We start from the raw sequence: 24504 nt of genomic DNA on the forward strand, positions 1-24504 counted from the left end.
ATATACTGTAAACTGTCCACATTAGAGTTGCGCAAAATATATGATTGAAATCATATGAATTGGGCCAACAATATATCTTTTAATACCATCGCCATATCACTATTATGCATGTTGATGACACATTATAGAGGTGTCCTCCTGCAAACTTGACGGCGACAAGCAAACAAACGTGTTCTCATCTTATAGCGTACTCACTAGCAAGCTAGTTGCTGATGTTCCTCCATAGCAGTTTGTAAGTCATTAATCCTTGCCTCCAAGGCTGCCGCCTTGGAGGCAAGGATTGCCTTGGAGGCAACTAAAATACGTTTTTACAAGTTATATTATCACTAGAGGACGAGGAATACAAGCTACACTACACAATCTAGGAGGTCATATATTAAAACATGGTAATTATTTAAATTAAATTAAATCTTGTTTAACAAGTTATATTTGTATTAATATCCAAAATAAATAGATATACTGTTAGAAAACCGGCTATTTTGAATATTTTGTGTTTCTTATGATATTCTGGTAGTGTTTTAATTGTAGTATTTTATCTGTTTTAATGGGTAAGCTTTGTTGGTTTCTACTGTAAGATAAAACCAATTGTTACTATTTAAAATTTATGGCGGGCATTTTGTCTTACTCTTTTCAGCACCGTAATAATACCTCCGTCTCGTATAGTTTAGAACAGGGGTCCCCAAACTTTTTGACTCGGGAACCCGCATTGGGTTAAAAAAAATTTGGCCAGAGGCCGGGCTGTGTAAATATGTGTGTGTGTGTGTGTGTATATATATATATATATATATATATATATATATATGTTAGGCCTGCGAATCTTTGGGTGTCCCACGATTTGATTCAATATCGATTCTTGGGGTCGCGATTCGATAATATATCGTTTTTTTTTTATTCAACGCGATTCTCGATTCAAAAACGCTATTTTTTCGATTCCAAACGATTCTGTATTCATTCAAAAGATAGGACTTCAGCAGGATCTACCCCAGTCTGCTGACATGCTAGCAGAGTAGTAGATTTAAAAAAAAAAAAGCTTTTATAATTATAAAGGACAATGTTTTATCAACTGATTGCAAGAATGTAAATTTGTTTTAACTGTTAAACGAACCAAAAATATGACTTATTTTATCTTTGTGAAACCATTGGACACAGTGTGCAGTGTGTTGTCCAGCTTATGAGATGCGATGCAAGTGACACTATTTTTATGTTTTTTTATTTTTTATAAATGTCTAATGATAATGTAAATGAGGGATTTTTAATCACTGCTATGCTGAAATTATAACTAATATTGATACTGTTGTTAATAATATTCCTTTTTAGTTTCACTACTTTTGGTGCGTTCTGTGTCGTGTTTGTATCTCCTTTCAATTGCTCAGTTTATTGCAGTTCTGAGTGTTGCTGGGTCAGGTTTGGTTTTGGAATTGGATTGCCGTGTTATGGTATTGCTGTGTAGTGGTTTGTTGGGTTGATTAAAAAAAAAAAAAAATAAATAAAATTTTTTTTTTTTTTTAAATGAGAATCGTTTCTGAATCGCACAACGTATTCGATTCGATTCGTATTCGAATCGATTTTTCCCACAACCCTAATATATATGTAACCCATATGGAAATATAGTGTCACTAATATATTCTCCTATTATTTATTTCTAATTTATGGTGTGCCAAAAGTCCCTTTGGTCACTTAAAATGTTAATTTATGATGTGTCAAAGTCATGTGTTCACTACCGGGTTAAACTAATGATACATGCACACAGCACGTTATTCACATGTTGGCCAGTAGAGAGCGCATGCGCCTTTGTTATTCCAGTCACTTCTTCACTGAACGTCACCCAGTGAAGACACGAGTCATCATTGTATTACAAAGACAAAGTTTAAAAGTTAAAAATACTTGTTACTTCTGTGACCGAGTGTTGGAAAAGCAGCATAAGCGAGCCGGGTTCCAGTGGGCGTTGGATTGCTGTGCTTTGTGCTGCTGAGAACTCCAATTGGTTTTTTGTGTGATCCTGAAGTCTGGTTCCAAGCTGGACTTGAGTTTGATGGCGAGCCAGTCCCAGTGAGTGAGAGTCTGCGGAGAGGGAGCGTTTGGATGTGGTGTGGCCAGCTACATCGGTCTCCACCCTCTGCAGTGACATATTACTAAACTGATCTACCATCAGAGTCGCAAGTATCGAACCGAATCAATATGGAATAACGGATTACAAAAGAACTAAGGATTCCCAACAAAGGAATATAGACAGTGTTCAATTCAGTACTACCCGGGTAGAATTCAAATTTAAAAGGGACATTTCTTCTATTTTTTCTATTTTGATTTTTGTAACAGAGCTCTATTTTATTTTATTTTTGGGGTATTTTCAATTCAAAAAGCACACTGTTCATGTGTTGTTGTTTATTATTGTGCAATAAATTTGCCAGCAGCCGTTCTGTGGTCCACTACGTACAAAACGTCTCATTTCAAGTATCTCAATTATACGGCCAAGAACCTAGTAATCTAAATTGTTGTACTAACCTGCTATCCTACAGTAGGGGTGCTACATATATATATATATATATATGTCTTGATTGGATTATCCAGAGGCTATCGATGCTGTCATCCAGCAAAGCTGAATTCGACCAAGCAACCCCCCCGTACCAGAAAGCACTTGATGAAAGCGGATACAACTTCACCCTCACCTATGAACCCACTCCAGGAAACCAACCAAAAAAGAGCAGAAAACGAAAAAACATCATCTGGTACAATCCGCCATTCAGCAAAGACGTCTCAACCAACATCGGCCGCAAGTTCCTCACTCTGATCGACAAACACTTCCCCAAAGGCAACACCCTAAGAAAAATATTCAACAAGAACAACATTAAATTGAGCTACAGCTGTATGAACAACATGCAACAAATCATTTCAAACCACAACAAAGCAATTGCAAAAGGACTGCCTACCCCCAGACTAAACGACTCTGAAACCAATAATGAATGTAACTGTCGCAAGAAACCTTTTTGCCCTCTCAACGGAAGGTGCTTACAGACATCAGTCGTTTACCAAGCAAAGGTAATACGCAAGGACATTAACACATCCGACACGTACGTAGGATTAACCGAAGGAGCGTTCAAAACAAGATGGAATAATCACAACGCCTCCTTTAGAAACCAGACTTTGCAGAATTCTACAGAACTCAGCAAACACATTTGGAACCTCAAAGACAATAATGTTGAATATTCAATAACATGGCAAATCCTTGCATCCAGCACACCTTACAACAGTGGTAATAAAAGATGCAACCTATGCTTAAAAGAGAAACTGTTTATTATATATCATCCAGATTTATCATCCCTCAACAAGCGCAGTGAAATCATTTCAACATGCCGCCACAGAAGGAAACACCTCCTAGGTAACACATGAGCCAATGACCACACCCTACGCCTGCCTGTACCCACCCACTCTGTGCTCTATATAAACCATTGTATGTGAATGCTTCCATTAAAATCTCCTGATGATTGAGGGAACCCCTCATGAAACAGATCTGTAGAGATGAAGTAGTCTTGTGATTTTTTTCCCACACCTACATATATATATATATATATATATATATATCATCAGGAGATTTTAATGGAAGCATTCACATACAATGGTTTATATAGAGCATTGGGTTCAAATCCAGGCTCGGGATCTTTCTGTGTGGAGTTTGCATGTTCTCCCCGTGAATGCGTGGGTTCCCTCCGGGTACTCCGGCTTCCTCCCACTTCCAAAGACATGCACCTGGGGATAGGTTGACTGGCAACACTAAATTGGCCCTAGTGTGTGAATGTGAGCGTGAATGTTGTCTGTCTATCTGTGTTGGCCCTGCGATGAGGTGGCGACTTGTCCAGGGTGTACCCCGCCTTCCGCCCGATTGTAGCTGAGATAGGCGCCAGCGCCCCCCGTGACCCCAAAAGGGAATAAGCGGTAGAAAATGGATGGATGGATGGATGGGAAAAAATCACAAGACTACTTCATCTCTACAGATCTGTTTCATGAGGGGTTCCCTCAATCAATATATAAACCATTGTATGTGAATGCTTCCATTAATGCTTCCATTAAAATCTCCTGATGATTGAGGGAACCCCTCATGAAACAGATCTGTAGAGATGAAGTAGTCTTGTGATTTTTTCCCACACCTACATATTGCGCTCTACCACGGTATCGAGCACTATTCTCTCGATAATCCAATCAAGACATATATATATATATATATATATATATATATATATATATATATATATATATATATATATATACGAACCCCTTTTCCATATGAGTTGGGAAATTGTGCATCCATCCATCCATCTTCTTCCGCTTATCCGAGGTCGGGTCGCGGGGGCAGCAGCCTAAGCAGGGAAGCCCAGACTTCCCTCTCCCCAGCCACTTCGTCTAGCTCTTTGCCGGGGGATCCCGAGGCGTTCCCAGGCCAGCCGGGAGACATAGTCTTCCCAACGTGTCCTGGGTCTTCCCTGTGGCCTCCTACCGGTTGGACGTGCCCTAAACACCTCCCTAGGGAGGCGTTCGGTTGGCATTCTGACCAGATGCCCGAACCACCTCATCTGCCTCCTATCGATGTGGAGGAGCAGCGGCTTTACTTTGAGTTCCTCCCGGATGACAGAGCTTCTTACCCTATCTCTACGAGTTGGGAAATTAATCCATCCATCCAAATTTCTACCGCTTTTCCCTTTTTTGGGTCGCGGGGGGCGCTGGCACCTATCTCAGCTACAATCGGGCGGAAGGCGGGGTACACCCTGGACAAGTCGCCACCTCATCGCAGGGCCAACACAGATAGACAGACAACATTCACATTCACACACTAGGGCCAATTTAGTGTTGCCAATCAACCTATCCCCAGGTGCATGTCTTTGAAAGTGGGAGGAAGCCTGAGTACCCAGAGGGAACCCACGCATTCACGGGGAGAACATGCAAACTCCACACAGAGAGATCCCGAGCCTTTGATTGAACCCAGGACTGCAGGACCTTCGTATTGTGAAGCCCGAGTTGGGAAATCTGGTTAGTAAATATAAACGGAATACAATTGTTTGCAAAACCTTTTCAACCCATATTCAGTTGAATGCACTACAAAGACAAGATATTTGATGTTCAAACTAATAAACTTTTTTTTTGTGAGCATATAATTAACTTAGAATTTGCCAAAGTAGTTGGGAAAGGGCATGTTCATCACTGTGTTACATCACCTTTTCTTTTAACAACACTCAATAAACGTTTGGGAACTGAGGAAACTAATTGTTGAAGCTTTGAAAGTGGAATTCTTTCCCATTTTTGTTTTATGTAGAGCTTCAGTCGTTCAACAGTCCGGGGTTTCCGCTGTCGTATTTTACGCTTCATAATGTGCCACACATTTTCGATGCGAGACAAGTCTTGACTGCAGGCGGGCCAGGAAAGTACCCGTACTCTTTTTTTACAAAGCCACACTGTTTGTAACACTTGTCTTGCTGAAATAAGCAGGGGCGTCCATGATAACGTTGCTTGGATGACAACATATTTTGCTCCAAAACCTGTATGGACCTTTCGGCATTAATGGTGCCTTCACAGATGTGTAAGTTACCCATGCCTTGGGCACTAATGCACCCCCATACCATCACAGATGCTGGCTTTTGAACTTAGCACCTATAACAATCCGAATGGTTATTATCCTCTTTTTTCTGGAGGACACCATGTCGTCTGTTTCCAAATATAATTTGAAATGTGGACTTGTCAGACCACAGAACACCTTTCCACTCTGCATCGGTCCATCTTAGGTGAACTCGGGCCCAGCCAAGCCGGTTGACAGGTGTTTCAGGATATTGTTGATAAATGGGTTTGGCTTTGCATAGTAGAGTTTTAACTTGCACTTACAGATGTAGCGACCAACTGTAGTTACTGACAGTGGTTTTATGAAGTGTTCCTGAGCCCATGTGATGTTATCCTTTAAACACTGATGTCGGTTGTTGATGCATTACCGCCTGAGGGATCAAAAGTCTGTAATATCATCGCTTCCGTGCAGCGATTTCTTCAGATTCCCTGAACTTTTTGATGATTTTACGGACCGTAGATGGTAAAATCCCTAAATTCCTTGCAATAGCTCGTTGAGAAATGTTGTTCTAAAACTGTTTGTCAAATTGCTTACAAAGTGGTGACCCTCAACCCATCCTTGTTTGTGAATTACTTAGCATTTCAGGGAAACTGCATTTATACCCAATCATGGCACCCAACTGTTCCTAATTAGCCTGCATACCTGTGAGATGTTCCATACTAGTGTTTGATGAGCATTCCCCAACTTTATCCGTATTTATTGCCATCTTTCCCAACTTATTTGTCACGTGTTGCTGGCATCAAATTCTAAAGTTAATGATTATTTGCCCCCAAATTTTTTTTATCAGTTTGAACATAAAATAATTATGTCTTTGTAGCATATTCAACTGAATTTGCAAATCATTGTTTTACGCGTTTATTTCCCAACTCATATGGAAACAGGGTTTATATATATATATATATATATATATATATATATATATATATATATATATATATATATATATATATATATATATATGTATGTCTTGATTGGATTATCCAGAGAATAGTGCTCGATACCGTGGTAGAGCGCAATATGTAGGTGTGGGAAAAATTACAAGACTACTTCGTCTCTACAGAACTGTTTCATGAGGGGTTCCCTCAATCATCAGGAGATTTTAATGGAAGCATTCACATACAATGGTTTATATAGGGCACAGAGTGGGTGGGTACAGGCAGGCGTAGGGTGTGGTGATTGGCTCATGTGTTACCACAGACGGAAACACCTCCTAGGTAACACATGAGCCAATCACCACACCCTACGCCTGCCTGTACCCACCCACTCGGTGTCCTATATAAACCATTGAATGTGAATGCTTCCATTAAAATCTCTTGATGATTGAGGGAACCACTCATGAAACAGTTCTGTAGAGACGAAGTAGTCTTGTAATTTTTCCCACACCTACATATTGCGCTCTGCCACGGTATCGAGCACTATTCTCTGGATAATCCAATCAAGACATATTCCGCTCCAAATTGACATTTGTTGAGCACTGTACGACGATCCGAAATGGAAAAGTTTAGCATCGACTACTCCACGAAGAACATTCCCATACCCGCGCAGAAGGACTACAAGCAAAGACTCATAGAAAAGACGGAACACTTCCTAAGAAGGATGCGGTGGAAAGCATACTTTTTCATCCACCCTGAAACAAAAGGAACGCAAAAGGAAACTTATGGATGATTCAAATCTACCAAGAACCCACCCACAGTCAAGGAATTAAAGGACTTTGAGAATGAAATGCTCAAAATGATACAATCAGTCAAATTTAAGCCAGCCCGCAACCCATTCCTCACCAAGCTGAAAAATGACACGGAGCGCATCAAGAAAGTAAGCAACCTCATCATAGCCGCCGATAAAACCACAAACTTCTACAGAATGGACATACCAGAACATAACTCTTTACTGGACAAAAGCTTCACCAAATCATACAAAACAGCGCAACCCAACACTTTACAGAACATCCACCTGGAAAACAAGCGGATCGCAACCGAACTGGACATTGAGGACAGGGTGGACGCCACAGCCAACAAAGAAGCCTTCATTACATTGAAGGACCACAAACCCAACTTCGCAAATAACCCAACATGCCGACTAATAAACCCAACTAAATCCGAAATAGGAAAAATCAGCAAAATAATCCTGGACAGAATCAACACAAAGATCAAGGACAAAAAACCACTCAACCAAGGGAGAAATACAGCAGCAGTAATCAAATGGTTTAACAACATCCAAGACAAACAACAACACAACTTTATCTCCTTCGACATCGAAGAATTTTACCCTTCCAACATTTGACGTTACTATGGGGAGTTTTGAAGGAGCAGAAACGTGCAAACTCGTGGGGAGTTTCTTCCTCTCCCAGCTTGCTAGCCTCAACCTGAACCTTGGTATTTACCATGATGACGGACTGGCAGTGTGCCTCGCCTTGCCAAGGAGCAGCGAGAACACCAAGAAGCGCATATGCCAACTCTTCAAAGAAAACGGCCTACGGATCACGATTGAAGCCAACAAGCAAACCGTCAACTTCCTCGACGTCACTTTCAACCTGAGAAATAACAGCTACCAACCATTCACGAAACCCAACACAACACTCCAATATGTGCACCATGACAGCAACCACCCACCCACCACCACGAAAAGAATACCTACCGGAATTAATAAAAGGCTATCGATGCTGTCATCTAGCAAAGCTGAATTCGACCAAGCAACCCCCCCGTACCAGAAAGCACTTGATGAAAGCGGATACAACTTCACCCTCACCTATGAACCCACTCCAGGAAACCAACCAAAAAAGAGCAGAAAACAAAACAACATCATCTGGTACAATCCGCCATTCAGCAAAAACGTCTCAACCAACATCGGCCGCAAGTTCCTCCCTCTGATCGACAAACAGTTCCCCAAAGGCAAAACCCTAAGAAAAATATTCAACAAGAACAACATTAAATTGAGCTACAGCTGTATGAATAACATACAACAAATCATTTCAAACCACAACAAAGCAATTGCAAAAGGACTGCTACCCCCAGACTAAACGACTCTGAAACCAATAAGGAATGTAACTGTCGCAAGAAACCTGATTGCCCTCTCAACGGAGGGTGCTTAGAGACATCAGTCGTTTACCAAGCAAAGGTAACACGCAAGGACATTAACACATCCGACACGTACGTAAGATCAACCGAAGGAGCGTTCAAAACAAGATGGAATAATCACAACGCCTCCTTTAGAAACCAGACTTTGCGGAATTCTACAGAACTCAGCAAACACATTTGGAACCTCAAAGACAATAATGTTTAATATTCAATAACATGGCAAATTCTTTGCATCCAGCACACCTTACAACAGTGGTAATAAAAGATGCAACCTATGCTTAAAAGAGAAACTGTTTATTATATATCATCCAGATCTATCATCCCTCGGCAAGCGCAGTGAAATCATTTCAACATGCCGCCACAGACTGAAACACCTCCTAGGTACACACATGAGCCAATCACCCCACCCTACGCCTGCCTGTACCCACCCACTCTGTGCCCTATATAAACCATTGTATGTGAATGCTTCCATTAAAATCTCCTGATGATTGAGGGAACCCCTCATGAAACAGTTCTGTAGAGACGAAGTAGTCTTGTAATTTTTCCCACACCTACATATATATATATATATATATATATATATATATATATATATATATATATATATATATATATATATATATATATATATATATGTATGCATTCTTCCACGGCGTGGCGCAGTGGGAAAGTGGCCGTGCACAACCCGAGGGTTCCTGGTTCAATCCCCACTTAGTACCAACCTCGTCACGTCCGTTGTGTCCTGAGCAAGTCACTTCACCCTTGCTCCTCATGGGTGCTGGTTAGCGCCTTGATAATATATTATTGCAGTATGAACAAGAAAGTTTTCATGTAGACACATAGAATCATCATATTGCTGGGATTTATATGCATCAAGTGTTAGTTCAAGGCTAAGGCAAAATATCGAGATGTATATCGTGTATCGTGACATGGCCTACAAATATCGAGATATTAAAAAAAGGCCATATCGCCCAGCCCTAATTACAACATTTTGTTTTTGTTAATGTTTGAAAACCTTGGACTATGTTCCTGGACACAGGTGGGGGCAAATACCAAAGGATTTGCATCATAGCTCATTGTTGCTCATATTTAGTTATTTTGCACTAGTGTCTTTATTTATGCTCAAAATATTGTATGTAAACACAACCATCCTGTTTATGTCTGATTAAAATTGTGATCAAAAATGGAATTATTCAATGATCTTTAAATATTAATCGTGAATGGATTTGAATTGTATAGTGCTTTTCTACCTTCAGGATACTCAAAGCTCTTTAACAATATTAGCACATTTACCAACTGATGACGGAGCATCAGGAGTAACTGGGGGTTTAGTATCTTGCTCAGAAATATTTTGACATTAACTGAGGATCGAACTTTAAGGTTGCTCTACCACATGAGCCATGTCATATCCAAAACTACCCATGATACCCAAATTTGTTGTGTTGCCCAAAACTAATCTAAAGTATCCAAGCAACAGAAGAATACATATTTTGTCCATGTGAACATACGTGTACATGGAACCACGTTTCAACAGAAATTAAAACAAAATCAACAAGTAGATTTATAATAGTTTTGAGAAAATAATACAACCGGAAATAATGCTATATGTTAGTGCAGTTAGCAGCAGGCAAATTAGAAACCTGGGTATTCCGTTTTAAAATAGTTATATGATCATCTGCTGTATATGACAATCACAAGAGGCTGCAAAATATAGTTTAGGTAGTGATGGTCCACTTGAGCCTTTGAACCACCAATTTGTTGTAAATCTCTCAAAGTTTCATGTGTGTATTTAGTTAATTTTTATTTTTTATTTTAAGCGATTCTTTTTTTTTCTTGACACAACTTTTCCATCATCCAGCTATTTCTGAAAAAGAAAGTGATTTCTGGTGTCTGGTTGAAAGGGAACAAATACTGCTTGTTGCCCTATTAAACGTAATGTCTACAGTTATAAGCACATTCAGTAACTGACGTTGCCGAGAGTCGATCCCACGTCACGTGGCACAAAAGAAAGATGCGTCATTTAAAAACTATTTGTTTTCTCGGAACTGACCGCAACTCTCAAAAAGCCATACTTTAAATGGAGTTTGCATTTTGTCGAATCTCCCGTCAATATCTGCACTGTGTCCCGAAGCAGTCACATGGTACGGCCAGGCAGCGATGTCATCATTTCCTGCTCCTCTCCTACATCAAGGAAACCTCCATACATACAGGCTTTGCGGAAAAATACTTGACACACTCCTCGAAGCCCTTGCACATCTTGTAACATTACTCATTTTAGGCCATGTCACCCATCCCTAGTATAAATAAGTAACTGTCAATAATGAAAAAGAAGAAACCTAACAATAAATGATTTGAACACCTCCTCCTGCTGCTTGGAAAACGTTCTGTGTGTGTTGCAATCTCTGTGTGAGGTCCAAATGTACACTTAAGCTGCTAATCTGATGTATGTGTGTTTCCTGACGACATACTACTACTAAGATGTGGCAACATGTCCACGTCCACAAACGGGTTTATAAAAGATTTGTCGCAGTATGCTGTTCTTGCCAGTAAACAGGGATGTTCATTGTAAAAAGCTGTTTGCTTCACACTGCCCTGAACCAACGTATGTTTCTATATACATATTATCACCCTGGGTGGCCAGCAGTTTTTAAAGTGTGCTGCCAGTCAGCCAAAGGCCTGCAATTGAGTTTTACTGGGCTGACACAGCGAGTGAACAAACCATTTTATACAGACAAGGCAACAATTCCTAGACACATTTAAGAAGGTCTGCCCATGTTTTTATCTGCTTGTATTGAAGCTTCATTTGGGGGTTTATACTAATGGACATGTGACATGAGCCACACTCGATCTGTAATCATACGTGCTGCAGTCCACCGAGATTGGATGACAGCCTGTCCCCCAGCCACTGCGTCATGATTGTATTCTAACTTCCAGATTTCACTCTAGTTAATTGAGTATGTGTAATTGTGATACGAGCACTTTTTAAAGGTGTTTAGTGAAATGCCAGATCTATCATGTCTCATAATATAGCAGCAGAATGCAGTCTTACCTGTTCAAAAATATTCCTATTGTGGATATTAGAGCTGCTTCTTGTCTAGAATTGGAATTGTGATTCTCTAGCACAATTGCTGTGCTTACTTTTCAAATAAATCACACTGTTAATAATTATTATTCCACTCATCATTTTCCTTTTATGCTTTGAAGCAGCCCTTTAATGCAAAAACAACTGTTTTTTTTACCTGATAGTTCCTGTTTTGGTGTATTCCATATCCCCATAAGTCCCAACAATTTGAAATCCAACCACTGAGAAAATATTTATAAAATAATCTTGCCTACTTCCAAACTTGCTCAAAACAAGTCGTTTGGAATTTGAGACTTGAGAGACGTATTTTGCCCTTGTTACTTTAGTGGATCTCTCCATATATGGTAGCGGTTTACCCAAAGAGCTTGGTGCAAGTCTGACATTTTTATTCAGTTGTAGTCCAAAGTTGTAGTCACTAAGTTCCTTATTCTTCTCTATCCTCTTGGTTTAGTGCAGACTGGCTCATGCATCCACACTCATCCTAAAGTCCTCCGCATTCCTAAAACAAAGTAGCGTACAGTTTTAACTTATATCTGTCAGTAGACTCAATATGGAAGTGCTAAAAACTACAACATTGTTTCCCATGGTTTCTCTGTCATTCTTCATGGGAGGTCCAAAAATAACGTTATATTAAATTAAAAGCTTGAAAATATTTATTAAGATGGCACACTCACTCACTCAACTGTACATTTATGTATGGATGGATGGATGAATAGACTACCCATATGTACATTGATTAGTTTGTGGGATCAATCAAGTAATCAGATTAAATCATACTTTATAGCCTCGAAGGAGGAAATAGTTGAAATAAACAATGAGTTTTCTGCTTGCCATGATGTTTAGTATTTTTAAAAATATATAGTATAATACAATGTATACGCTTGTTATCAACACTGAAATTTTCACTTTTAACATGTGTGAATTAGTAAACTGCTTAAAAAACATTCTTGAAACTGGTCCAGTTTTAAATATAAGAGCAAAAATCCAAAGTATGAATGAATGCATTATAACAGTCATTGACATTCAAATAGTTAAGTAGAAAGCACATTATACATACTTGCCAACCTTGAGACCTCTGATTTCGGGAGGTGGGGGGTTGGGCGTGGTCAGGGATGTGGAGCGTGGTCGGGGGCTTGGTTAAGAGAGGAGGAGTATAATTACAGCTGTTGTGTGCGCAGTTGTGCACTGCACTTTCTAAAAGCTGTAGATGTTATTATCTATTATGCATGATTGATTGATTGATTGAAACTTTTATTAGTAGATTGCACAGTACAGTACATATTCTGTACAATTGACCACTAAATGGTGACACCGCAATAAGTTTTTCAACTTGTTTAAGTCAGGGTCCACGTTAATCAATTCATGGTACAAATATATACTATCAGCATAATACAGTCATAACACAAGTTTATCATCATAGTATATACATTTAATTATTTACAATCCGGGGTGTGGAATGAGGAGCTTTGGTTGATATCAGCACTTCAATCGTCAACAATTGCATCAACAGAGAAATGGACATTGAAACAGTGTAGGTCTTACTTAGTAGGATATGTACAGCGAGCAGAAAACATAGTGAGTTCAGATAGCATAAGAACAAGTATATACATTAGAAATACATTCAATTATTTACATTAGGTTATTTACAATTTGGGGACATGGGGGGTGAATGAAGGAGGATTAGTAAATAAATTATAAATGGGTTGTACTTGTATAGCGCTTTTCTACCTCCAAGGTACTCAAAGCGCTTTGACATTACTTCCACATTTACACATTCACGCACACATTCACACACTGATGGAGGGAGCTGCCATGCAAGGCCTTAACCAGCACCCATCAGGAGCAAGGGTGAAGTGTCTTGCTCAGGACACAATGGACATGACGAAGTTGGTACTAGGTGGGGATTGAACCAGGGACCCTCGGGTTGCACACGGCCACTCTACCACTGCGCCACGCCGTCCCAAAGGGTTGAAGTTGCCTGGAGGTGTTGTGGTGCATGTACAGTAGATGGCAGTATTGTCATGTTTAAGAGTGTCACATGCTGTTTACGGCAGACAAACTGCCTTACGGTAGACATAAATGTCACTGCTGTTGTTGTGTGTTGTTACTGCGCTGGGAAATTGGGACGTTAATGAAACTGCCTAACAATAAACCCACATAAGAAACCAACAACTCGCCCTCGATCATTCTACAGTTATAACGTAGAATGATTTATACATGTCACTTAGGTCCGCATGGAGCTGGAGGAGGCGTGGCCTCCAGCTCCGCCTGAATTTCGGGAGATTTTCGGGAAAAAATTTGTCCCCGGAGGTTTTTGGGAGAGGCGCTGAATTTCGGGAGTCTCCCGGAAAATACGGGAGGGTTGGCAAGTATGACATTATATAACCTGAATATGTATACAATATCTGAATTGTGTACTGTATTTATTTAACAATTGAACACATACACACTTAAAAAGCTGTTGATTGGAGAATTAGTGTTTTGATATTTACATAAAACTCGTTAGCATTAACATACAAACTGTAGCTACACTAACATCTTTTCATATGACCCCATGTTTTTTAATACAACTTTTTTTTATACCAGTCAAACATATAAAATAGCATTGGCTGCCTGCCTGCCAGAATAGATTTTTATCTTTTTTCTGATTGTTATCACTGTATATATGCAGGTTGCTTTCTGGTAATCGATATACAACACAGTACAAAGTTTTTTAAAAATTCCAAACTTTTTTAGCTTCTTACCGCACATATCAGAATAATCACAGCAACAAAGTATAAATATAAACGTTCCTAATCCAATCTTAATACAATCTTTCCTGTTGCAAGTTGATTTTTGATAGCCAGCGATCCTCACTGGAGGTTTTGGCAGTCAGCAGGTATAGAACAATGGCAGCAAAGATTTACTTGGTGAAATCACATGTTAGTGTGATATTTTTGTGTTTGTTTTGTTACGCACTAACTTTTATGTTCAATAAAGATTTTTTTTTTCTTTACCATACTTCCCTAAAACACTTAATAACGTTGTAGCTTTACACTAATTTTCTGCGTTTGTGCTGCGCTTTGTTTTTAGAGGTAATCGTAATTACCACCAAGGAGGTCCAGAAGATGATGAGCACAGACACAAAACTGAAGATGGAGGTAAAAATGAAACTGGACATTGTTTGTATCCAGGAAGATGGTGACATGGGCACTGCCGACGCTCTCCGACACATCCAGCAGAAGATCAAGGTAAGTGAAACGCGCGCACAATTAATTTAAATATGTTTGACAATAAATATTGTAGGACATAGAAAACAAACAAATAACAACTAAAATTATCAAATTGAACCAAGAAACCTATGTGTCTAACCAAACTTTTAATGGTTAAAGTGGATTCTAAGAGTGGCAGTGGCCCAGACGGTAGATGAAATCATCATCATCACTGCGTTATTACTCAAAAAGATAACATGAGTTTTGATCATTTTAAACATTTCTCATTTTTAAAAGCTATTTTTAAGTGTCTTAATGGATTAGCCCCTAATGTGATATGTCAAGAATCAAATCAAATCAAATCAAATCAAATCAACTTTATTTATAAAGCACATTTAAAATTTACCACAGGGGTAGCCAAAGTACTGCACAATTGGCAGGTTAAAAGATAATACGAGAACCGAGCAAACAACACGACACAACACAACACAAACAGAACATGATAAAAAAAATATATATATAAAAACGGGTTCACAGCAGGTGTATAACGGGGAGCCATTGCAGGATGGATATCACTCAGTGTTAAAAGCCAAGGAATAAAAGTATGTTTTTAAGAGAGATTTAAAAACAGGAAGAGAGGAGGCTTGTCTAACACTCAGAGGTAGGTCGTTCCAGAACTTGGGAGCAGCAGTGGCGAAAGCTCTTGTCACCTCTAAGCTTCAGCCTTGTGTCAGGGACCGTCAGTTGCAGCTGATCGACTGATCTTAGGGATCGGATCGGGTGGGGCAGTAAGGCTGAAGGAGGTCGGAGAGATATGTTGGTGCGAGGTTGTTTAGACATTAAAAAAAAAAATTAGAAGGAGTTTAAAATTGATTTGATAACGCACAGGGAGCCAGTGAAGGGACGCTAATATAGGATTGATGTGATCACGTCTGCGGGTCTGTGTTAGCAGACGAGCAGCAGAGTTTTGCACGAGCTGCAGGCGGGCAAGGGAGGCCTGGCTAATGCCTACATACAGGGCATTGCAGTAGTCTAAACGATTTGAAATAAAGGCATGAATTAGTTTCTCGAGATCATATCCTGACAGAAGCGGTTTTACTTTCGCTATTTGGCATCATTGATAAAAGCTTTTTTGAACGACGCTGCTGATTTGTTTTTCAAATTTAAAATCTGAGTTTGTGACACAGTCACTGAGATACGGGGTCAGAGAGCCGAGGTCAACGTTGGGGGAGGGAGAGCGACTTGGACCGAACAACATAACTTTTGTTTTGTCTTCATGTAGGCTCAGGAAGTTAGCTGAAAGCCAGGCTTTGATGTCGTGCAGGCAGTCAATGAGACGTTAAACCATGTTATTTTGTCCCATCGGAAAATAGATCTGGCAATCATCGGCATAAAAATGAAATGCAATACCATACTTCCTAAAAATAGAACCAAGGGGGAGAAGGTAAAGCGCAATTAGGATTAGGGCAAGGATTGAGCCCTGGAGGACCCCGTGTGGTGGAGGAGCTGTGGAAAACATAAAACTGTCTATTTTTACACAGAAACTCATGTTGGCTAGGTACGACCGGAACCAGTTGAGGGCGGCGCCCTTAATACCCACACAGTTCTCAAGACGAGTGATTAAGGTGGCGTGGTCAATGGTGGGACTATCAAACAGGATCGGCATATGATCAGAAAACACAGCTTCACAAATGTCCAACTTAAAAATACACAAACCATACGAGAGCACTAAATCGAGTGTATGCCCGCGTTCGTGTGTGGAACCACACACAGACTGTACAAAGTTAAAAGAGTCAATGACATTGAGGAAGCTCCTGGATAAAGGTTGATCTGGGCAGCAGGTGTGAATATTAAAATCACCAACAATTAGGACACGATCATATTTGGGCAGGATTTCGGCCAGAAATTCAGAAAAGTCATTTACAAAGTCTTTGTGGTACTTGGGTGGTCGATATACGCGGCACACAGGACGACATCAGAAAGACCCAGTTCAAACATGCATAGTTCGAAGTTTGAAAAGGAGGATTGCAGGGGGATCTGACGGCATTTATAGTCATTTTTAAAAACGACTGCGAATCCTCCTCCTTTTCGGCCGGACGATTGCGGAAAATTAAAATACGAGCACTCCGGTGATGAAAGTTCATTAAGAGGAACGGACTCACTGGCTCTCAGCCATGTCTCCGTCACACAGAGGAAGTCCAGTCCGCGGGAGACGAATAAATCCTTCAGGATAAATGTTTTGTTTTTCAAAGATATTGCGTTAACAAGACCCAACTTAACGGGGGCCGGCGCATCCAAGGCCGCTGCTAATCCAGGAGGGTCCCGACACACAGCCCGCAGGTGGCGGAAATTCACCCCGCGCCTCCGGAGGCGGGGACAGCAAGAGCGAGGCGGGCGAGCTTCCGCCTGCAGACCGACGACGGGAATAATCCAGGACCCGGCGGGATCCAGTGAACGCGGGTGCAGGAAGAAACCAGGTACCGGACCATACCTCCTTTGAAAAGCCACGGAAAGCGGGGCTAGGAGTGCCCTAACTCTCACTAGCTGGCCGCCACCTTTGCCGTGGCCCCGGTGGCGTTTACGCCAGGGGGAAGGAGCCAGCGGGCGAAAAAGGAAAGCAGGAATCTGGCCAGGTGAAAACTCTGACTTGGACGTCGGAAAAACCAACGTCGAAGTTGATCATGTCCGTGTGAGAGGGACACAGATCCAACAGCGTTTGGCGATCATACACAAACAGTGACTTGACAGGGACAATAAAAGACGTGAACAGCACACAAACAAACAGAGCTGACAGCGAGAGACGGCAGGCAGAAATACAAAGGTACAGTAGTGAAGGTGGGCAGTGGATGGGAGCTGTAGAGTGAAAAGGTGGCGGACCACTCTGGGTCAGTCTGTGTTTTCAGTGAAGTTCTCACATCTGTGAAACTCTTTGCCACTGTAGTTAAAGTCACAGTCATACTTGCTGTCCCTCCCGATTTTCCCGGGAGACTCCTGATTTTCAGTGCCCCTTCCGAAAATCTCCCAGGGCAACCATTCTCCCGAATCAATCCCGATTTCCACCCTGACAACAATATAGGTGGCGTGCCTTAAAGGCATTACCTTTTGCGTCGTCTACAACCTGTGTCATTGAACGGGTTAGCATGCTTAGCTTTACGTTAGGAGCTAAGCACTATCACACAAAGCATTGGTTTCAGGAACATACTGGCTTTGTTAGACAATATTATAGATTATATAGTTTACATACCAAATGTCCATTTCCATTTATTTGAATTAATAAGAAAACATAAACACCTTACTTACCTATCAAGGAGGAGCTCTTCTCCGCCTTCAATGGTCTCCATCTTTCAAAGGTATCCCTGAAACAAATCCCAGTTCTGTTCCTGACTTTGTCATGAATAAGTTGAGAATGGTAACTTTTAAATTCACTAAGGTCCAACATGTTTAGTAACTTTACCAGTGGCAGTAGCTAAACGAAGATGGCAACCTGGATGTGACACACTCACAGATTTTCTAATTGGTCAAACAGTGGGGGGTGGTGCATCAAAATGAAAACAAAAACAATATTTCAGGGCTGTACATCTAATTTTGAAATGAACATATCCTGGCTGAACTACTGTTAACAGTTATAGAAGTATTGGAAAAGAAGATGATTTATTAATGCCTTTTTGACATTATCGGGCCATTTTATGATGACTTCACATGAAATTCGTACATTTGGCTCCTGTAACTCCTGTGGTCAATCACAGAAAAATTATCTCATTAATCATGTATACAACCAAATACATCACACAGTTTATTTTTTATCTGACATTCTTCTTCATCTTAACCTTGGGTGGTCATGTGACAGGCGGCGTGGGTTGTTATACTGTCAGTGAGCAGGTCAATGCATACATCAGTGCAAAGATGAGTGAATGGACTTCAAGATAAACCCTGACTAATTGGAACTGTTACTAAATTTAGAGCAAATAAATGTTGTGCATTCAAGTAAAAATACTTAAAAAATATTCCTGTATGACATTCTGACAATAAAATCCAAATACTGGGCTCTTTTTTAAATTGCAAGCAAGTAATAACCTGTGATTAATCCAAATGCCAAATCGTGATTTAATCAGTATCAATCAGAATTTCTCTTCTGTCTTACTTCCATGTGCTTTAGAATTGTTCTATTACTGAAATTACAAACCCAAGAAATCCCAATCAGTAGTTGAGTAGCATTTAACTTTTAAATTGCTTCAATTCAGCTTTTTAAACACACACACACACACGCACACACACACACACACACACACACACACACACACACACACACACACACTGACATGGTATACCAAAACCCCCTAATCACCATTTTCCACACCCCCTCCATATATCCTGCTTGCTGATCCTGTTACCATCATGCCTTTATCCCATTCTCTGTAAACAGATGAGGTCAGAGTTTAGATGTAGTGCTTTGCCAGCTTGCACATCTGTACACCACTTGTGCTTTGGCTACGTAGGCTTGTCTAACTTACCTCCCGTGTTAGTGTGAGGTAGCCAAAAGTTTACAGCACTTTGTTTTAGCTGTGGCCACTTGTTGGTGTCGTTCAAATTTCATCAAAATAACCAATTAGCAATTTCTTTAACAAAAAATAATACAACAATATATTGCAAAATGGTCATGGCCTGGTTTAACTTAGTTTTTTTCCGGTTTTATTTCATAACTTGAATGATGAAATTCTGTTTAGGTCAGCTGTTTTCCAAGTGTGAGGCAGGGGGGAAACTTCAAAGGGGTCAAAACTTAAGAGGATGGCGCAGCATCTTAAAAAAATTATTACGCTACCGGTAGTTTTAGTTACTGTACGTTAAAGGTGAAACTAATAATTTCCTTAGTCAAGAGCAAAAAACAGGTCCCAGAAATAATTTGTTAGGAAGGCCCCTGAAGGGAGGCTCGCTGTATTCCTACACTTTGAAAACAAGTGGTTTAAAGCGGAACTGCACTATTTTTATTTTTATTTTGCCTATCGTTCACAATCCTTATGACAGACAAGATGACAAAAGTTTCTTGTTTTTTTCCACTTTCTAACATTTGTTTCTGGTGGCTGCAATTCAGCTAATAACAGCAATGAATTCTACCACACAATCACTTTAAATATGCTTTCAAAACGCGTCAACAATACTTCATTTATGTTCTGTAACCGGCATAATAACCAAACTGTAGCAAATTGTTGTTGTAAGAACGACCACCGAGGAACTCTTTTTCTAGTGTACTAACACATCGGCATGCTTTGATATTAGCCAGAGAAGCTAACTACGGCAAGAGATAAGGTAGCTTCTACCAGAGCACAAAAAAAGTTTGAGTTTGTAATACACAATACTGTGATAGAACACCAATGACTGACTGAAAAACATGAACAATCATATTACAGAACATGTGAAGTATTATTACATGTTTTGTTTGTACACAGCTAGCTTGACAGCATATGCTGTCTATCGCAAAACAGTGTGATTTACTGCATGTATCATGATTAATAAAGGTGTCTGTTACTACATTATATATATACACATGCAGTGGGTATATTGTAAATATTACATATTTGTATCATTATGTAAATGTATTGTTGCATTTGAACAACTGTATTGTTCATAATAGAGGTAAACTATTGGTATTGTTCATGGTCAATAGCGCTTTTTCTATTGGTATTTGTATTGCTCCAGTTGTAGTGTAAAAATGCTCATTGCCATTTCTATATTATTATTTATTTCACTAACTGCTTCTTTGCTATCACTTTTACGGTCATATTTGTACATATTGTATGTGCTGGTGTTGTTCTATTGTTGTTGTTGTTTTTGTTGTTATTGTTGTGTTTGCTGTTGTTGTTTTTGTCTCCCTGTCTAATCCCCCTCTTATCCCCACAATTTCCCCCTCTGTCTTCCTTTTTTTTCTCTTTCTATCTCCTCCTGCTCCGGCCTGGCTGCATCAAATGATAATATAAATACATTTAATAAAGTCAAACTCAAATAAGGCAACAAGACAAGTATCCTACACTTTTCTTTTGTAAAGTAAATCTGAACAGCCGATATGGGCATCTACCATCAACTATATGATTTGCCTTTGAAGCTGGACAGGACAAAAAAAAAAAAAAAGGTAAATATTACATATTTGTTATGAAGGTGTCTGTTTATACATTTTATATATACAGTTGTGATCAAAATTATTCAACCCTCACACAATTTTGGTGTTTTAGCAAGTTGGACATTTATTCCGTATTTTGTTTATAGTCATATCAAATAAAGATGTGTCAAATAGACAAATGCAACTTAAATTGTAACACTGTATTTTCCAAAATACCTAAAAAGGAAATTTTTCTTAATATCTCATTGACAAAATGATTCAACCCCCTACTTACATACATCTTTAGTTCTTAGTAGAACACCCTTTGGCAGTAATCACATACTTCAAACGTGATACATAACCGGACACAAGCTTCTTGCAACGATCTACAGGTATTTTAGCCCATTCCTCTTAGGCAAAGGCCTCCAGTTCATTCATATTCTTGGGCTTGATTGCTGCAACTGCCTTCTTCAAGTCCCACCACAGGTTTTCTATTGGATTTAGGTCTGGCGACTGTGAAGGCCACTCCAGAGTCTTCCAGCCCTTCTTTTGCAACCACTCTGATGTTGATTAGGAGGTATGCTTGGGATCGTTGTCCTGTTGGAAGGTTCAACGTCTCCCAAGCCTCAGCTTCGTCACTGACTTCATGACATTTGCAGCTAATATATCCTGGTAGGAAATAGAATTTATAATGCCTTGAACGCGCTGGATATTCCCGGTACCTGAGGCAGAGACACAGCCCCAGAGCATGATTGACCCCCTACCATGCTTAACAGTAGGCAAGGTGTTCTTCTCTTTGTAAGCTTCATTTTTTCTCCTCCAGAGATAACGTTGATTTATAGGCCCAAAGAGTTCCACTTTTGTCTCATCACTCCATAGAACAGTTTCCCAAAACCTTTGGGGTTCGTCCAGATGATGTCTGGCATACTGGAGTCTATTTTTCTTGTGCCTGGTAGTCAGAAGTGGGGTGCACCTGGGAGTTCTGGCATGAAAGCCTTCATCTCGTAATGCACGCCTTATTGTCTGGGACGAAACCTGCATTCCCCCCTCTGCAATGTCCTGTTGTAGTTCCTCAGCTGTTACCCGGGTTTTTTTTTTTTCATCACTGTACGCTTCAAATACCGGACAGCAGTTGCACACAGCATCCTCTTTCTACCACGCCCAGGTAGTGTTTCCACTGTGCCTTTAGTTTTAAACTTGCGAATTATGCTCCCAACTGTGTCTCTTGGAATGTGTAATGTATTTGCTGTTTTCTTATATCCATATCCTTTCTTATAAGGAGAAATTACCTCCTCTCTTGACTTCTTTGACCACTCCCTGGACTTTACCATGTTGCAAATACACCATTGACCATATACAAGAAGCTTAGCGTCACAGTCTTTTTCAATCAGTTTAATTGTTGCTCTTTATGGTTCTAACCACATCTACAGGTGTTTTCAACACCTGATTGAAAATACCTTATTCAAATTCTGTTCTTAAGAGTTATGATCTTCATGGGGTTGAATAATTTTGTCAATGAGATATTAAGAGAAATGACACTGTTTGGCATCTTTATTTGATATGACTATAAACAAAATACGGAATAAATGTCCAACTTGCTAAAACACCAAAATTGTGTGGGGGTTGAATAATTTTGATCACAACTGTATATTGTACATATTACATGTAGTAACAGACATAAGGTGTCTGTTACTACAGTATATATAAATATATGTATATATATATATATATATATATATATATATATATATATATATATATATATATATATATATATATATATATATATATATATATATATATATATATATATATATATATATATAGTGTGTATGTATGTATGTATGTATGTACTGTATGTATTAGGGCTGCGAATCTTTGGGTGTCCCACGATTCGATTCAATATCGATTCTTGGGGTCGCGATTTGATAATATATTGATTTTTTTCGATTCAATGCGATTTTCGATTAAAAAAAAATATTTTTCTGCTTCAAAACGATTCTGTAGTCATTCAATACATAGGTTTTCAGCAGGATCCAACCCAGGCTGCTGACATGCTAGCAGAGTAGTAGATTAAAAAAAAAAAAAGCTTTTATAATGGTAAAGGACAATGTTTTATCAACTGATTGCAATAATGTAAATTTGTTTTAACTATTAAACAAACCAAAAATACGACTTATTTTGTCTTTGTGAAAACATTGGACGCAGTGTGTTGTCAAGTTTATGAGATGCGATGCAAGTGTAACTCACTGTGACACTATTGTTCTTTTTTTTATTTTTATAAATGTCTCACGATAATATCAATGAGGGATTTTTACTCACTGCTATGCTGAAATTATAACTAATATTGATACTGTTGTTGATAATATTCATTTTTGTTTCACTACTTTTGGTTTGTTCTGTGTCGTGTTTGTGTCTCCTTTCAATTGCTATGTTCATTGCTGTTCTGAGTGTTGCTGAGTCATGTTTGGTTCTGGAATTGGATTGCATTGTTATGGTATTGCTGTGTATTGTTTTGTTGGATTGATAAAAAAAAAATAAACAAAAAAAATTGATATTTTTATTAATAAGAATCGATTCTGAATCGCACAATGTGAGAATCGCGATTCGTATTCGAATCGATTTTTCCCACACCCCTAGTATGTATGTATGTATGTGTGTGTGTGTATATATATATATATATATATATATATATATATATATATATATATATATATATATATATATATATATATATATACACACACACACATATATTTATTAGGGCTGGGCGATATATCGATATACTTGATATATAGCGGGTTCGACAAATCTGGTCTCCCAGGCAAGTTTTAAAGCCTGGATGTACCAAGACGGAGTCTTGCCTAGAATACTCTGGCCTCTGTTAATCTACGAGGTACCAATGACGACGGTTGAGGTACTAGAGAACACCATCAGTCAGTTCCTAAGGAGATGGCTGGGGCTCCCTCGGTCCTTAAGCAGCATTGCTCTTTATGGCCATTCCACTGAGTTGCAGCTCCCTCTCAGGGGATTGTTGGAGGAATTCAAGGTCCCCCGCTCCAGAGAGGTAATGATGAACAGGGACTCCGCAGATGTCAAGGTCGCTTCGGCAGGAATCGTAGTTAAGACCGGGAGGAAGTGGCGGGCACAAGAAGCCGTAAGCAGAGCAGAGGCACGGCTGAGGCACAAAACCTTGCTGGGTACTGTGGCAAGGGGGAGGGCAGGCCTCGGCAGCTTTCCAAAGCCACGCTTGGACCGGTCCTGTGGCAAGGAGAAGCGCAAACTAGTCCAAGAGGAGATTCGTGCAGAGGTGGAGGAAGAACGTTGCTGCCGGATGGTCAGCATGTCCAAACAAGGGGCGTGGACAAGGTTGGAGCATACAGAACCTCGAAAACTCACCTGGGCAGAACTGTGGAGAGCTGAACCTCTGCGCACAAAATTTCTCATCCAGTCTGTGTACGATG

At 39.7% G+C, this 24504-nt stretch overlaps 1 protein-coding gene across 1 annotated transcript in view; it reads left to right on the top strand.

Annotated features, from left to right (window-relative positions):
* The window catches only part of eif2b3 (eukaryotic translation initiation factor 2B, subunit 3 gamma), a 133034-nt gene that overhangs the window by 15014 nt on the left and 93516 nt on the right, over window positions 1–24504 (top strand). The window contains exon 3 of the mRNA XM_061920059.1: window positions 14831–14988. Within this exon, the coding sequence (XP_061776043.1) occupies window positions 14831–14988 (158 nt within the window). The remainder of the gene's footprint in view (window positions 1–14830; window positions 14989–24504) is intronic.

The sequence above is a fragment of the Nerophis ophidion genome, linkage group LG14, assembly GCF_033978795.1.
Source record: "Nerophis ophidion isolate RoL-2023_Sa linkage group LG14, RoL_Noph_v1.0, whole genome shotgun sequence".
Lineage (NCBI taxonomy): Eukaryota > Metazoa > Chordata > Actinopteri > Syngnathiformes > Syngnathidae > Nerophis > Nerophis ophidion.